This window comes from Penicillium cosmopolitanum (genome assembly GCF_028827165.1).
Source record: "Penicillium cosmopolitanum strain IBT 29677 chromosome Unknown utg000004l:1.0-4361866.0:1.0-4365735.0, whole genome shotgun sequence".
NCBI lineage: Eukaryota > Fungi > Ascomycota > Eurotiomycetes > Eurotiales > Aspergillaceae > Penicillium > Penicillium cosmopolitanum.
The window spans coordinates 1,271,315-1,284,836 of NW_026622674.1; the positions used below are offsets into that span (position 1 = coordinate 1,271,315).

General features: G+C 48.8%; 6 protein-coding genes across 6 annotated transcripts; 3 read left to right on the forward strand and 3 right to left on the reverse strand.

The window, feature by feature from the left end:
- Positions 1 to 394: 394 nt before the first annotated feature.
- On the forward strand, positions 395 to 784 carry aspf8 (ribosomal protein P2; the record flags this gene model as incomplete). Its single annotated transcript, XM_056626542.1, has 2 exons — positions 395 to 553; positions 617 to 784. 2 exons carry the CDS (start codon positions 395 to 397, stop codon positions 782 to 784), a joined length of 327 nt encoding a protein of 108 aa, XP_056492337.1.
- A 782-nt stretch (positions 785 to 1,566) lies between these two features.
- N7509_001906 (40S ribosomal protein uS19) lies at positions 1,567 to 2,514 on the forward strand (the record flags this gene model as incomplete). The annotated part of the gene is made up of 4 exons (XM_056626543.1): positions 1,567 to 1,584; positions 1,647 to 1,665; positions 1,881 to 1,938; positions 2,148 to 2,514. 4 exons carry the CDS (start codon positions 1,567 to 1,569, stop codon positions 2,512 to 2,514), a joined length of 462 nt encoding a protein of 153 aa, XP_056492338.1.
- A 1,545-nt stretch (positions 2,515 to 4,059) lies between these two features.
- N7509_001907 (acyl--CoA ligase) lies at positions 4,060 to 5,854 on the forward strand (the record flags this gene model as incomplete). The annotated part of the gene is made up of 2 exons (XM_056626544.1): positions 4,060 to 4,831; positions 4,902 to 5,854. 2 exons carry the CDS (start codon positions 4,060 to 4,062, stop codon positions 5,852 to 5,854), a joined length of 1,725 nt encoding a protein of 574 aa, XP_056492339.1.
- A 175-nt stretch (positions 5,855 to 6,029) lies between these two features.
- Positions 6,030 to 6,992, reverse strand: N7509_001908 (uncharacterized protein; the record flags this gene model as incomplete). Its single annotated transcript, XM_056626545.1, has 2 exons — positions 6,030 to 6,592; positions 6,743 to 6,992. 2 exons carry the CDS (start codon positions 6,990 to 6,992, stop codon positions 6,030 to 6,032), a joined length of 813 nt encoding a protein of 270 aa, XP_056492340.1.
- A 760-nt stretch (positions 6,993 to 7,752) lies between these two features.
- Positions 7,753 to 8,981, reverse strand: N7509_001909 (glycoside hydrolase family 28 protein; the record flags this gene model as incomplete). The annotated part of the gene is made up of 3 exons (XM_056626546.1): positions 7,753 to 8,202; positions 8,257 to 8,676; positions 8,736 to 8,981. 3 exons carry the CDS (start codon positions 8,979 to 8,981, stop codon positions 7,753 to 7,755), a joined length of 1,116 nt encoding a protein of 371 aa, XP_056492341.1.
- Positions 8,982 to 10,018: 1,037 nt separating this feature from the next.
- On the reverse strand, positions 10,019 to 11,832 carry N7509_001910 (uncharacterized protein; the record flags this gene model as incomplete). The annotated part of the gene is made up of 6 exons (XM_056626547.1): positions 10,019 to 10,254; positions 10,311 to 10,424; positions 10,482 to 10,980; positions 11,038 to 11,368; positions 11,428 to 11,503; positions 11,568 to 11,832. The coding sequence occupies 6 exons, from the start codon at positions 11,830 to 11,832 to the stop codon at positions 10,019 to 10,021; spliced, it is 1,521 nt and encodes a 506-aa protein (XP_056492342.1).
- Positions 11,833 to 13,522: the final 1,690 nt, after the last annotated feature.

Sequence of the window (13,522 nt, forward strand, 5' to 3'; positions counted from 1 at the left end):
TTTGTTGGGCGGGGGGCGTTCATACAAACGCAGCCTCGACCATTGAAGATTGGCAATATATCACGTGATATGAGAGGCAGCGCCACAGTCTGGCAGTTCGCTTAGGTTTTCTGCCGGGCGGTGGCACAGCCACAGCGAGCCGCAACGCACTTTTCCCACGATTTTCGACCGCCCGCCGTGTCTCGTTCCTCAACCAACCTTCGAACTCGACGTTGCAGTCTCCGCCCAACTTGCGGTTAAATCGATTGTTTCTCAGGTTCAGTATCAGACAAAACACAGGTGCGTTTTTATCTCCCGACTCTGCATCCCTCGAAATCTCGGTCTCAGGTGCAATCGTCATTGCAAATTTTTGAACATCGGCGCTGACGACAATTTTCCCGACAGTCTATTCAAAATGAAGCACCTCGCAGCCTACCTTCTGCTCGCCCTTGCCGGCAACGAGTCCCCCTCCGCCGCCGACATCAAGGCCGTTCTGTCCTCCGTCGGCATTGACGCTGACTCCGAGCGCCTCGACAAGGTCGTCGCTGAGCTCCAGGGCAAGGACATCCAGGAGGTTAGTTCTCACCAACACGAATGATATATTTCTGATACCTGCGGATACTAACTCAATATACAGCTGATCGCTGAGGGTTCCTCCAAGCTGGCTTCCGTTCCCTCCGGTGGTGCCGCCGCCGCTGGTGGTGCTGCCGCTGCCGGTGGTGCCGCTGAGGCCGCCCCCGCTGAGGAGAAGGAGGAGGAGAAGGAGGAGTCCGATGATGACATGGGATTCGGTCTCTTCGACTAAATGCCTTCTCTTCGGAACCCCAAAAGTGATGATATGGAGGAACAGACATCTGCATGGTACGACCAGTTCGGGAGACATCTTCGCCGGCTGGTTCCTCAAATGTGCATGGTTCAGGCTGTTCTGACGCAGTTACGACTTTTCTCATACATGAGCCGAAAATAGCTCTAGGCAATACAGATTCATCTGTCCTCCACCACCGCTTTCTCTGTAGATCGTAGTTGGTAGTTGGTATACGCGCTTGAACAAATGTTCCTTTAGCCTTTAGCGAAGGACAAACCCGTGCGCGTTTACGAGTAATTTAGCACATTCACAATCTCAGGACGATTTACTCTCTACCTCAATCATTTCTCTGCCAGTATCTTTTGATATCTTATACAATAACTACCCTAGACCTAGTAGTATGTAGATAGATATCATGGATAAGAATGGCCTGAATGGCCATTCCGATCCAATGGGTCTCCCCTTTGGTATCATAAATACTTGAATAAATTTCAAGGGACATCGAGTCTACCATATTAAACTGTGGAGAAAGTTGTATCTCCAAACTTTATTAATGGATCGTGACAATACAGTGACAATACAGTACGGCCATAGTTCACTGTTCCCAAAGCGGGATAGCGTGTTAGGGCTTGACCTACCCGTCGCTTAGGCGAGCCCTTGCCCACCTTGCCAGAACTGGCGTGCTAGCCGATCCGCCCAGCGACACGACAACTTCCGACAACTAATATCCTTCGCTTTTCGAGGACTGTCGAAAAGCGAGCTCCAAGGAAACCACCGCAAAAATGGCTGACAGCGAATACGTGAGTTCCGCACACTGATTCCATATCGCCCAACTGTTGATACTAATGATGTTTCTCTCCAGAACGCCGAGGAGGCTGCCGGTACGTCTTGAATCCAACACAATTTCCCCTGCATACACCCCGCCCGCCCGATGAGAGTCAAGCCACTGGAGTTATTCGATATGAGAGTTGGATGGAACGACGAAATGAGGGGGATCACAGACGATACATTGAAGTGGCTTCGACGAAGGGGGACATGGACGCACACACCGACCGAATGAGAACGCCAGCCCGCTGACAGACCGTCCGTTTCACAGAGATCAAGAAGAGAAGACAGTTCCGCAAGTTTTCTTACCGCGGTATTGACCTCGACCAGTACGTTCACCCACCGACCCCTCCGCCCTGTCAGATCTTTCGCAACATACGACCGTCACCCATGGGGATCAAAGGAAATTTGTCGACAACATCTCGTCTCGGATTGAAATATCCTCGAGTCCTCATGGGTTTCTAATCGTTATGCTGCTGAGATCCTAGGGTCTTGACTTTTTTAAGCGGTGCCAATCATACTAACTGATTTTAACTAGGCTCCTGGACCTTTCCTCCGAGCAGCTCCGTGATGTCGTTCACGCTCGTGCCCGCAGACGTTTCAACCGCGGTCTGAAGCGCAAGCCCATGGGTCTCATTAAGAAGCTCCGCAAGGCTAAGCAGGAGGCCAAGCCCAACGAGAAGCCCGACCTCGTCAAGACCCACCTCCGTGACATGATCGTCGTCCCCGAGATGATCGGCTCTGTCATCGGTATCTACTCCGGAAAGGAGTTCAACAACGTTGAGATCAAGCCTGAGATGGTTGGCCACTACCTTGCCGAGTTCTCTATCTCCTACAAGCCCGTCAAGCACGGTCGTCCCGGTATCGGTGCCACCCACTCTTCCCGTTTCATCCCCCTGAAGTAAACGACCTCAACGATTCCCCTTGGTGGTGGCGCGTGGTGGAGAAAGGTTCTGGGAAACGAAAAATGGAAGCCAGTCCTGTTCTGTTTTGGGTTCCTTATTCAGCTTGTATTTCCGGATCGGATCAGCTGTTTCCATTTCAATAAAGATCTTGTCGGCATGAAAACAAAAAAGTTTATCTGAATGTTCGCAAAGTCGTATGCTAGTAGGCTATCAATCGTCCATGGCCGGACTCGTAGTACCAGTAGTCCCGTGGAATGTTGTATGTTTACTCTCGGATTCCATTTTAAGGTGAGTACCAAGCATATTCCAATTCTGGGGTCGGAGCACGCTAGTATTACTAGTCTAAAGGTCTCCATGAATGTCGAAGCGTTTGCATCAAATAAGATACCACGCAACTACTCGTACTACTAAGTACTATAATCGTGATCTATATGTGCGAGACATTAGTGCTGGCAAGACATTAGTGCTGGCATCAACCATTTTGCTATACCTGCCAGAGCACCTATGGTCGTTATCGGCACATCAAAACCTTGAATAGGTCAAACTTGCAATGCGCTCGTGCCGTCTATCTGGTCTTAATGCAACTATACTTCAAGTTCATGGAGTGAGACAAGCACCATGTCTGCACCCAAATCCAATGCATTCCAAGTTGGTCATACACCTATACGCATACCTCCCAGGGCTCACCTTGAGAGTACTAGACCTCGAGGCCAGTGGATCTGGCGTGATATCTAGGATTATTCAAGAAAGCAGTAATGATTGTTGGGATTCAAAATGAAGTGATTTTCTAATAGAGACATGTTGATTGGCTTCAAGTTTACCTAGGTATGAGCCGTGTATCCCGAGATCTGGATACTGCCCAGGTGGACCTCTGTACTGACCGGAGATATATTTCACTGAAAGTCCTCACCGACCACCCAGTTAATTACTAGAGAATGACCCACCAAATTTCTGCGTTAAGGATTTTCCATTTTCGATATAATAACTTTGTCAAAATCTGCCAGACTTACTGTGCCAGTCATTCACTATCGGAGAAATCAAACAGAGTAATCGGCATAGTTCATGCACCGCACTGCAGATCAACGGTGCGAACGTCGAGAGTGCCGAGAGCTCCTCCAACATATTCAAACATTGCCGATCTTTGATAGGAACTTTCCACCGAAAAGGACCGAGCCAGATTCAACTAGCGAAGGCCAAACGCCCACAAATCCGTAAACTCCGGGGCAAGTGGAGGCCGATTCGGGTATTGGTCAGTCCCAACAGTAGAGGATGTAACGATGGACCGAGGCAACCCGCACCCCCCCCCAGTACCGAAACTGCGGAGAAGGGAACCTCGCTTCCTTTTATTCCTTCTCCGCATCTTTTAACCCTCTTCATATATCTTACATTTTATTCTTGCGCATCTGACACACGGCTTGCCGAATCTTTGTCCTCCCCTCCTATTCCCTCCCCTCCGTCCTTTTGAAAGCTCTCGGATCGGCGCTTAGCTTTCTCTTCCCCGCAATATGCCCGTTGCGTCTTACTACCCCAAGGTCGACATCCCCAATGTCGACCTTTGGTCGTTTCTATTCGAGCGCAAGGACAGGCCCTTCCCAGAAGACAAGAGTGAGTCACCCAGCCCTGAACTGCGCAGTCACCCCACATACCGACAGAGCCGTTACGCTAACCGCCAGCTCCACAGTCCTCTACCAAGATGCCGAAACCCAGCGACACTACACCTACCAGACTCTGAGAGAGTCATCTCTGGAGTTTGGCAAAGGTCTGAAGGCGACATATGACTGGCGCAAGGGCGATGTGTTGGCCCTTTTCACTCCTAACAGCATTGACACCCCAGTGCTAATGTGGGGTACACTTTGGGCTGGTGGAATCGTTTTCCCGGCAAACCCTGCTTACACCGTTGATGAATTGGCTTTCCAGTTGAAGAACTCCGGTGCCAAAGCTCTCGCGACACAAGCCGCTGTTCTTTCTGTGGCGAAGGCTGCGGCTAAGAAAGTTGGCATCCCGGAGGATCATATCATTCTTATTGGCGACGAGCGGGACCCCGAGGCTCGAATTAAGCATTTCACTTCTGTCAGAAACATCTCCCGTGCCACTCGGTATCGAAAGCAGAAAATCACTCCCGAGAGTGACCTTGCGTTCTTGGTTTACTCTTCTGGTACAACTGGCGTGCCGAAGGGCGTGATGTTGTCGCACAGGAATATTGTCGCGAACATTATACAGCAGGTTACCGGTGAAGGTGGTAATTTGAAGTGGGATGGAGGTCCTGACGGAAAAGGCGACAAAGTTTTGGCGTTTTTGCCATTTTATCACATTTATGGTAAGACTCATCCGGGAAATTTGGTAACTGGGTTACCCTTATCCTCCCTTTTTCTAATGATGGTGTTTAGGATTGACTTGCCTGATCACCCAAGCTTTGTACAAGGGGTATCACCTTATCGTCATGACAAAGTTTGATATTGAGAGATGGTGTGCACACGTACAGAATTACCGCGTAACCTTCAGTTACATTGTGCCTCCCGTGGTACTTCTCCTGGGCAAGCATCCGGCGGTCGACAAGTATGACTTGTCCAGCTTGCGCATGATGAACTCCGGGGCTGCACCACTCACGCAAGAGCTCGTGGAATCCGTGTACTCTCGCATCAAGGTCGGAATCAAGCAGGGCTATGGTCTGAGCGAGACTAGCCCGACCACACACTCGCAACGATGGGAGGACTGGCGTGAGTTCATTGGTTCTGTTGGTCGATTGATGCCCAACATGGAAGCCAAGTACATGACCATGCCCGAGGATGGGTCGGAGCCCAGCGAGGTCGCAACTGGTGAGGTCGGCGAGCTGTATCTGCGCGGTCCTAATGTCTTCCTTGGATATCACCAAAACCCGGCTGCCACCAGGGAATGCCTCTCTGAGGACGGTTGGTTCCGAACTGGCGATGTTGGTTACCAAGATGCCAAGGGTAACTTCTTCATCACGGATCGTGTGAAGGAGCTCATCAAATATAAGGGATTCCAAGTCCCCCCTGCTGAGTTGGAAGGTCTTTTGGTCGATAATGACGCTATTGACGACGTCGCTGTGATTGGAATTGAGAGTGAGGCACATGGATCTGAGGTGCCCTTGGCCTGTGTTGTTCGCAGTGCAAAGAGCAAGTCCTCCGGTGCGAGTGCAGAGGATGAGGGAGCTAAGATCGTCCAGTGGCTGGATAGCAAGGTAGCACACCACAAGCGCCTGCGTGGTGGCGTGCGCTTTGTCGATGAGATCCCCAAGAACCCGAGCGGCAAGATCTTGCGACGTGTGCTGAAGCAGAAGTTCAAGTCCGAGCTCGCGGGTCCCAAGGCCAAGCTGTGAATTTCCTCCTTATTATGACGAAATAAATAAAGGTTTACATAGACTGCAATATTGAAAAAGCGTCAATTTGTTCATATAAAAATTGTATCCCGAAATAAGATAAAATCCTGTTAAATGTGTCCACCGTCTCCGATGCCGAAATATTTAGAGAGACGCTGAAGAAAATTCCTTGCGCTCAAGCAAAGAATCTCTTCACCATACCCTCGACATCCTCACCCTCAACAGCATCAATCTTCTCACTGGCAACCTTCTCAACAGCATCCTCGACCGGAACATCACCATTAACCAGATCAATCCAGCCCTCAGTATCGTCCCGTGCGAGCAACAGATCCGCAACGATAGCCACATCTTCACGACTAACACTACCACGGCCCTTGGGCGTCTTACCAAGCTCGACCTTCCGGGTAGCAGGCTCATCGGTCAGGATTCCAGGGCGCAAATTGATCGCCTGGAAAGCGCCTACAGGGTTCTGTTTGCGGACCGCCGCCAGGGCAGTCATGTACTCGTCGGCCTCTTGCTTAGCCTTCGCGTAGGTAGGGAGGATCTCAGTGTTAGTGTGCACAATACCCGCCCACTGGTCGTCTGGGATCCAATGAGGTTGCTTCTTGCGACTGCCCAGGTAAGAGACCATCAAGAACTTTTTCACTCTGGACGTCGCGAAGGAGGCGGTCATGAAGTGCTTTGCTGCTTCTTGGTCAATGGCAATTGTGCGAGCAGGTCCGCCTTTGCCGCCGGCGCCTGTTCAATCGGTGATATTTGTTAGCAGACAATATTGAGCTTCTTCCCGCCAAGAGAAGCAAAGTAAAGCAAGGTGGTGAGGGTTGAGTTTGTGTTTGGAACGGGACGGCACCACCCAGCGCGCGAAGTGGGGGAGGGGCACGAGCGTACCAGCCGACCAGACGACGTAGTCTGGGGTAACAGCATCCAGGATCTTCTGGGCATCTGCTACGTTCTTGACATCTTCCAGACTGGAGATAAGAACATTCAGCTTGCCCTTGCGGCCCTGGCCAAGTGCAAGAATCTCGCTCTCATGGTCGGGGTTGCGCACAACGCTGGTGACATTCCAGGCGCGATTGAGGAGGAGCGGCGTGAGTTTGAGGGCAATTTTGCCATGTCCACCGAGAAGAAGGACCTGCATTATGAAATGAGGAACTTGAGAAAGCTGTGCAGAGTGTTGTAGGTGAAGAAGTCGATATGTGCAACGCGTGTCTCTCTGATGCGGGGGACCTTTCGGAGCTGCCAACCGATGACGTCATCGACTGAGGCTCCCCATTGGGAAGGCACGATGGACTAAATAGAGGGGGTAAACAAACGACAACTAACAAAACAAAAAGGGAAAGAGCGAAGGTTCAAACGGATAAAGTGAATAGCCAGTCCTGGTTTTGACCCTTCGAACCTGGAAAAAGCAAAAAGGTAATCGAGGTAGGCCAAGCGTTTCAAATAATCAACCTCGTTGTTACTCTTTCCCCCGAATGGGTAGGGCCAAGACCCCTAGACCATTCGGAGCTACGTGACAAGGGGGATTCTTTTGCTAGTATTCTTGACGATACTCACACACAATTTTCCTCTCCTATGCCCTGCAAACCCGCCAGCTAATATCAAGACTCCCTCGCATATGTCCCCGCTAGTACCTGGTTTGGATGAGAGAAAAATAAAATCGCTATGGAGTATTTACTAGTTAACATTGACAATGGGCAACACAAAGATATTTTCCTGCACATATAATCTTGGTGACTTGGCTTACTCTTCCAAGAAGAACTAGCCTGACTACTTGGTATGAGATGGAGTTATGTACAGATCCGCCTCAAGGTTATATTGTCTCTTACTAAGTAATAGGATCAAAGATCGATCAAGCAAATCCGGCCCGGTCCTCACCGGTGATTGAAACTTGCAAGCACTTAGCAAGAAGCACCAGAAGGCACATTCTCGCAGTCATCGCTGCTCTCACCACCGCTGACGCTGACACCCGACCAAGTCCAGTCCGAGCAGCTGCCATCACCACACATGATGTAGATGGGGGTAGCGTCACTTTCAACAGTACCAGCCACGCGTTGCACAGTCAGGTCAGTGATGGGGATGCCAGTGGTTGGGTTTCCCTCATCATCGTAGTCCTGCTGAATGACAACACCATAGTCGGTAATACCAGAGAGTTGGATGTTGCTGAAAGTAACGCCCGAGACGGAGCCGGTCTCGCCAGACTTGGCCTTGATGCGAATACCGTTCTGCGAGTTGGAAACAGTGGAGTGGGAGATAGTAACGTTCTTCACGGAGTTGTTGTCACGGCCACCGATGGATCCGATGGAAAGACCGTGACCACCAGAGCAGGTACCGCCAGTAAAGATAATGTTCTAAGGTGAACTATTAGTTGAATGGTATCACTGGTGAGACCAAGGGAAACTTACGGAGCCAGAGTTGATAGCCAAGCAGTCATCCTGGTTCTTCACAGTTGCGCCACGGATAGTGACGCCGTTGCTCTCACCGACATCAAAAGCATCGGTGTTGTGGCCGCCGTTGTCATCGCCGTCAGAGTTGTCAATGTTGATGTTGCTGAGAACGATGTTGTCGGACTGGACGCTGAAAGCCTGGATGGGGGTGTTCTTGACGTTCAAGCCGGTGATAGTTGAATCATCCAGGCCATGGGCGTAGAAGAACTTGGGCTTGGTCTTGCCACCGTTGGAACCTTCGCTGTCCCACCATCTCTCCCCACCACCGTTGATGGTATGGTTGGACGTTCCAGAAACGGCAATGTTGGATCCAGAGACACGAATAAGCGGGCCATCCCACTCCTTGTAACCGAAGGTCGTCTCGCCGCTGAAGATAAGCTAGACAGAGAGTCAGCCACCGAGTCAATATTCGGGTCACCAGATGGCTGGGTTCTTACCTTAGCGCCGTCTTGAAGGTCTTCCAGGTCAAGGGTCTCGCCAGCAGGAACTGCGATGTTATCCAAAACGATAGTAGAGCACGAAGAGGCGCTAGCGCTAGCGCTAGCAGCCGAATTGAAAGTGCAGGATGTCGAAGAAGAGGATGAACGGGTTGTCTTCGTCCATTTGGCTCGCTTGCCCATGGAGGAAGGTGCCGCGGACGCAGCCGCGCACAGCGCGAGTACGGAGGCGATAGCAGTGCGCATTTTCGTGTTAAAAGAAAGACAATGTCTGCTCAACAGACAAAAGGATTGTAAAATATAGAGACTAGCTCTTGAAACTGAAAAGAAAGAAGGTAGAAAAAGACGATAGAGAGAGATGAGAAAAAGCAATGTCTCTCTTGAGCAGTCTCACTATAAGTACATAGATTTCTATATCTAATATCGACCTTGAAACGCTGGACCAACAATAAAAGCCCCTCAATCAAGACCCCCTGTCACTGCCCCTGGATACTGATCTATGAAAAAGGCACTGATTATCGCCGGCAAGCCAACAGAAGTACCGTGTGGCATCCAGAGATTCCCCACCTTGTCCATCATGGCCATGTTGGGATATGAAGACAGGCTCTCCTGTTTTAGAATCTCCCGAGTTTATCCACCTATTGCCAATCGGCATTCTACGGCATGGAAACTCTCCGAGCTTAAATAGAACAAGCCATTCCAAGACCTCAGAAGACGCTCGGTGGAAAACTTGATTCGGTCGCACCCCTGCGTCTCAGGTGTGAATTGGAAGAACGACGATCCAAGCCTTGCTTGGCAACCGGGGCCACACATGGCTTTAGACAGGGTGGGGCTTATTTGTCTCAGTTTGATCCGAGTCTTGATTCAGTGTTGATATCTACTATCCAATTTCATTTGCTTGATAATCATGATTACTGATGACAAAGTGGCACGATGAGATATCTCGAACTGTTTTTTTCTTCTATCAATCGTGAAGGCACAGAGCACAGAGCCTTGGAAGGAGTTGAAGTGGCCGTCGAAATGGAGTCTGATCGGATAGTATGATCTTGGGTGGAGGTTGTGGCTTATCAGTGGATAAATACGCGTCCAGTCGGCCTCACATAAGTTTTGAAAAGGGGCCAGCAGATGGCACGGGAAGAAATAAATTCAAAGCATTGTTAAGTATCGGTAATAGAGCGAGAGAAATAAAATGAACGCGGTTAAATTGGAACCTGAACTCAAGACATCTCCCTCGACAGAAATTCCATCATATCGCAAATAAATAATGGGCAGCACCGGAATGATTAGTCCTGGTCACACTCATAGCTCTCTGAAATATCAGGTCTCGTCAAGTCTCGCAATTTTGCTGTCTTGGGCCAGGGGCAGAGTTTGCGTGTTCGCGATGAACCATCTGGGGGATTCGACGACTGGATCCAGGATGGGAAGATGTCTTTCTCAACCCACGCCAGAAGTGCTTCATTGACGTGATATGTCGCAGGAACTGAAGGATAGGTCTCAGCCGCGCCACAGTGACCGCCACCTAGAGAATTCATTTCAGCACTTTCCAATATTATTGATGCAGAATGTGAAACTTACCGGGAACCATGTACAGGTTGAAGAATTCCGCAACAGATCCATGCTGACTCGCTTTCTCGAGCTGTTTAAGATGCTCAATCGGCCAAGTTGGAGCGTTGAATGGATCGGTCCAACCTGAAAAGTGTCAAATCTTTTGAGATTGTTCAATGAGTTCCACAGTTCCTCACTTACCCTGAGTCACAATCATCTTTCCCCCACGTAGCCGGAAAGCATCGAGATCAGATGAAATTTCATCAATAAGAGGACTTGCCAAACTATTCACTTTTGCAACATCCTTGTCGAAATCGAAAGTGTCAACTTCATACGAAAGGTTGTGGAACACCAAGTTTTGCAAGAGTGGTGCTGCATAGGCTAAATACAGAGATGTTTCCTGCAGCATCAATTCCCGCTCCGAGCCGAATTCAAATCCAGGATAGATTATTGCACCTGTTCTGGGATTTCTCGGCCCGGCGTAGATGGACTTTAGGGACTGGATCTGTTTCGGACTCAGACATGTCTGGTTATGACTAGCAACAGTCGTCGCAGATGAACGAGCTAATGTGTCGAGGTCAAAATGACAGAGTAGTGGGTTTTCAATCAAACCGTCCTTGACACCATCTATTTCATCGCAAGCGTCTAGAATTTTCTTCGTCGTGGCGTTCAGCGTGGCTTGATCAAGGTATGCATCGCCCTATGTTCTGATCAGCCGACCAATCTACTTTCCAGCCTAACTCGTGTTGATACATACCTTTGTGCGCTCCCTGTTCCATAAAAATGATAGCATCAAGTGGGAATACCAATTACCTGGTGAGCCAGCATATATTCCGTCGAAGAGGTGAGGATGGTATTGAGCAAGCGCAAATCCTTGCGCACCGCCTGTCGAGCAACCGTTATAATAACTGTGCTTCGGAGAACTGCCATAGAACTCGGAAGTAATATCTCGTGTTGGCTCAGTTATAATGGCAATGGAGTCGTGTATCCATGCCTTTGTCTGCTCGGCATCATTCAAGAACGGAATATACTGCCCAGACGTTGTCGTTCCATTTCCATTGTTAACTTCTAGATGGCCCGAATCACCTCTGATAAAATTGGCATTAACAAATTATCTTGCAGAAAAAACAGGAGGGTCTTGGTATACCCTGCTACAGCAAACCCTTGTTCCAATTGCTTTTCCATACTGGCCGTATCAATTATTCCGGCAAACCCGCCATTGCCTAGTGATTAAATAAATTAACCATCGCGGGAAATGAATTAAATGGAAAACATGTAAGAGCTTACCCACAACCATGAAGCGGTTGTTATAAGATTTCTGCTCAGGCAGCCAGAGTTCAAACCTCACAGAATTGCCACGCTCGCCATATGCCACGGACCCAGAGACTCGACAGTACGCAATTCCATCAGCCGATGAGCTGAGATGTGTAGGCTCGGCATTTTCTATTGCGGTTCTATTCAAGGCCTGATATCTTAAAAGATCCGAGCAGCTTTTAGCTAGGGCGTGATGGGTCCAACTGAGGGCTATTGCGGCGCATAGGAAGACTTTCATGACGAAATTTGGGCGATTCAGCACCTATGATTCCTACACCGGGTCATGGATTTCTGCTACCTTAAATAGCTGCAAAATAGTCAATAAGGTTTCTCCGCTCTTTACTCCGCACAATTCTTGGATAATTGACTACGGTCGTCGGGGCCGTCTGCCGACGGGGCATGATATTCTCCACGTCTCCACAAACTCTGGTTTGCCTCGGCAGTCATGGGAAAAGAGAAAAGATCTACGAGTTAACGAGAAAGGGTTTTTTTGAAGCAATAGACGGTGATTATTAAACGCAAAAACTTTAGTGTTTCCCTTTTTGCGCCATCAACATATCACATGAATCGGGATATAATGAGAGGAAGGGAGGGAGCCTACGGGAGCCGATGTGAGGACCAGTCGATCAAGGGCAGTCACCAGATGGCTCAAAAAACGTTAACGTTGACATCTGCAAAATTTATATCCCTGTTCTTAGTAAGTGCATTTCTCACTCGGAATGAGGTTTTCTCGTCCTAACAAGCAATGGTATCCTCGCCATTCTTGGGACCTGCGAAATCTCCTAGAGTGAAACTTCCTTTGAGTTTAATTTCGAGGATACTTCAGTCAAAGTCAACTAGGCTGCAACAACTGGAATCCAAGACCCATCATCTTCTGGTAGTACGCCACTTGCGTGCGGTATAACTTGGTAGTAAACATCCAAGACTCTCCTCCACCTCTTTGTTACTAGTAATTCCCGAGAGCTAATATGGTCTCAATTTGTTTATATGGGCATAAGTTTATGATATTTCCTAATCATTGTAGACATTTTGCTTATAGTAAAAGAATGTCCAGGTGGAAATTGATACCTTTCGAAAGAACATGATGATCTATGGATATACGATCGTACTGGACTCCCAAATTATTATGACCATCTTGTCCATACGTGAACAATTGCCTGAATCGGATTGCTTGGATAGAGTCAGCCTTGACGAAAATCTAACGAGACGTTTCGAAAAATATAGGAGCATTTCGGATGCAGTGTAAATGAGCCAATATTTTAGCCAGGATTCTTGTGGCCGAATGTTGTTGCAAGATGGTGTCACAACGGGCGTCGCCAGTGAAGTCTGTCTTTAATTGAAGGATGCACCAGTCTAATATTTGGGACGTGAACCTAAAAGTAACTGCTAGACACTGGACGAGTGAGGTGTCAAACTCGAGTCTTGTACTGAGGTTTCACTCCTTTGGTTCTCTTGGCAAGCTCCTCGTTGCTACGATTCAAGACCGTTGTAGCCTGGATTGCTAGCGAGTGATGCCGTCGCGGATGAAGGCTACAACTAGTATTTGCTGGATTTCCAAGAGGTTTCAGACCGTCCCTTATTTGAGCCTACCGCGATAAGTTTCAACTAGATATCAACACGGCAAGAAATGAGTAGACAATATCCTTTGTATAGAATATGGAGGCTCGCAGAAGTGGGAAATGATGATCGCAATCTCGCCGGATGCTGTATAGTACAGTAGAATCTCTGTCCCCAGCGGTGCAAGCAGAAAGGGCTCGGCCGGTCTTTCTCTTCAAGGGCCACGCCAAATTAAATTTATATTAACCATGACGGACATGCAATCAATCTAATATTAGGGCGATCTGAAAGCCGGCAATGAAATCATGAATACCGAGACTAAAAAAAAAATACCCAGAAGTATTCTCGCCGGTCCAGCCCAGGTGGTTATT